This window comes from Nanorana parkeri, unplaced genomic scaffold (genome assembly GCF_000935625.1).
Source record: "Nanorana parkeri isolate BGI_ZX_2015 unplaced genomic scaffold, ASM93562v1 scaffold887, whole genome shotgun sequence".
Classification (NCBI taxonomy): Eukaryota; Metazoa; Chordata; class Amphibia; order Anura; family Dicroglossidae; genus Nanorana; species Nanorana parkeri.
Window position 1 is genome coordinate 65,237 of NW_017307155.1, and position 1,754 is coordinate 66,990.

The window sequence follows — 1,754 nt, forward strand, 5'->3', positions numbered from 1 at the left end:
AATTTTCTGAAAGCAGAGAAGAGTTAACTGTGAATAATTGCCCTAGACTTATTTATCTCAATCCAACGTGCATGACAATACCCAACATGTGCGGTAAAATTGTCATTTTCATACATAGGGTCACTGGATGCATGCGTTTATGTTTGTATACGCATGCACATAAAGATGGGTGCTGAAATTAGGTTCTCTTTACAGAGACATCAGTGGTCTATTAGACCCCTAATATCTTCCCTGCACTCCAGAACGTGCTTGATTATCTTCATCCCTGGCCACAGAAGCGAGGAAATTACAGCACTGAGACTGGAAGTGAAGAAATGCTCGTCGCTTCCGGGTTCATTCACCAGAGGGACAATCAGTAAACAGATGTTCACTGATCTCCTTCTGCTCTACCCGATGACAACTGCAGCCGCCCGACGGTTGGGCAAAGAAGTGTGAATACACTGGCAGCAGTGTGTTTAAAAAGCTGTGCAGCCATCAATGTATGACATACGTCATTGGCAGTAAATGGGTTATTGGGATAAAATACGTGTAAGTTGCATGTATTGCAGACAGTGGTGTCGTTAGACGTTTTGCCGCCTGAGGCGGGCGGGCATGGGGGTTGATGGTGGAGCATGCAGGAGGCTGGTAGAAGAGAGAGCGCTGCCAGACAGGAGAGTTATACCGCCCTCTACAGGCTTTGAATCTCCCGACCTAGCTCTTAGCAACTTGGGATGCTCTGGCTGGCATCCCAACAAGCTCCTGGCAACCAGTGACATCCCTGGTTGCCAGGAGCTGGGCAGAATTCAAGCCTGTGTGCCTGCTGCCCCCTTTCCAGCCAGAGCATCCCAGGCTGTTAAGAGCTGGGCAGGGTTGATGTGTATGGCCCTTACGCATATTCCTGCCCGGCTCTTAGCAACCTGGGACACTCTGGTCGGCATCCTGCCCAGCTCCTGGCAACCAGGGACATCACTAGGAGATGTGTATGGCCCTTACACCTCTTCCCGCCCAGTTCTTAGCAACCTGGGATGCTCTGGCTGGAAAGGGGGCAGCAGGCACACTGCAAACATTGTGCAGCAGTGGCCAGTATGCAATAAACATGCCGCTCTGCCTGCCGCCCCCCCATGTGACCCAAAGAGATGCTGCCTGATTGCAGAGATGTACTGCGTACGTTGTTATTTTTTTATTTGGCCCAGACATACACTTTAATATTTGTTTCCATAGCACATGCCATAAACGGTATGTTCTACCCAATCACAGCACCAAAGGTGGATTAACTGCTGCAGCGCAGCACAAGAATTACTCACTGCATTTTTGGGACACTTAGCAGAGCAGTCCCTGGACTTGTAGGCTGCATCAATACTGGTACAACTTCCGCTTTGACAGACCTGTAAAAAGCACATACAGCATGAACCAGAATAGACACACAAAACACTTTGGGGGTGGAGGAGGGGATTTGGAGTGTCTAGCTTATGTCGTACATTTATAAAGACACCCCAAAAATGGAGTAATCCACTTCTTGCACAGACATGTTTTAATAACAGCAGGCAGAGTGGCATGTTTGTTGTATCGTGGCCGCTCTGTTGCACAATTTTTGACGTGTGCCTACTGCCCAGTGTCTTTCTGGCCAGAGGGCCTCAGGTTGCTAAGGGGCGGGCGGATGTAAGGACCATACACATCAGGGATCAGTGAGCTGGGAGGGGAGATGCAAAGCCCTTATACTTCTTACACAGGGTGTCACTCTGCATCAGCACACCCTCTGCATAGATTGTGTGCAC

At 49.4% G+C, this 1,754-nt stretch overlaps 1 protein-coding gene across 1 annotated transcript in view; it reads right to left on the minus strand.

Moving 5' to 3' along the window:
• The window catches only part of LOC108794695 (zinc metalloproteinase-disintegrin-like batroxstatin-2), a 39,940-nt gene that overhangs the window by 1,364 nt on the left and 36,822 nt on the right, over positions 1 to 1,754 (minus strand). Inside the window, exon 17 of the mRNA XM_018565783.1 lies at positions 1,284 to 1,364. Within this exon, the coding sequence (XP_018421285.1) occupies positions 1,284 to 1,364 (81 nt within the window). The remainder of the gene's footprint in view (positions 1 to 1,283; positions 1,365 to 1,754) is intronic.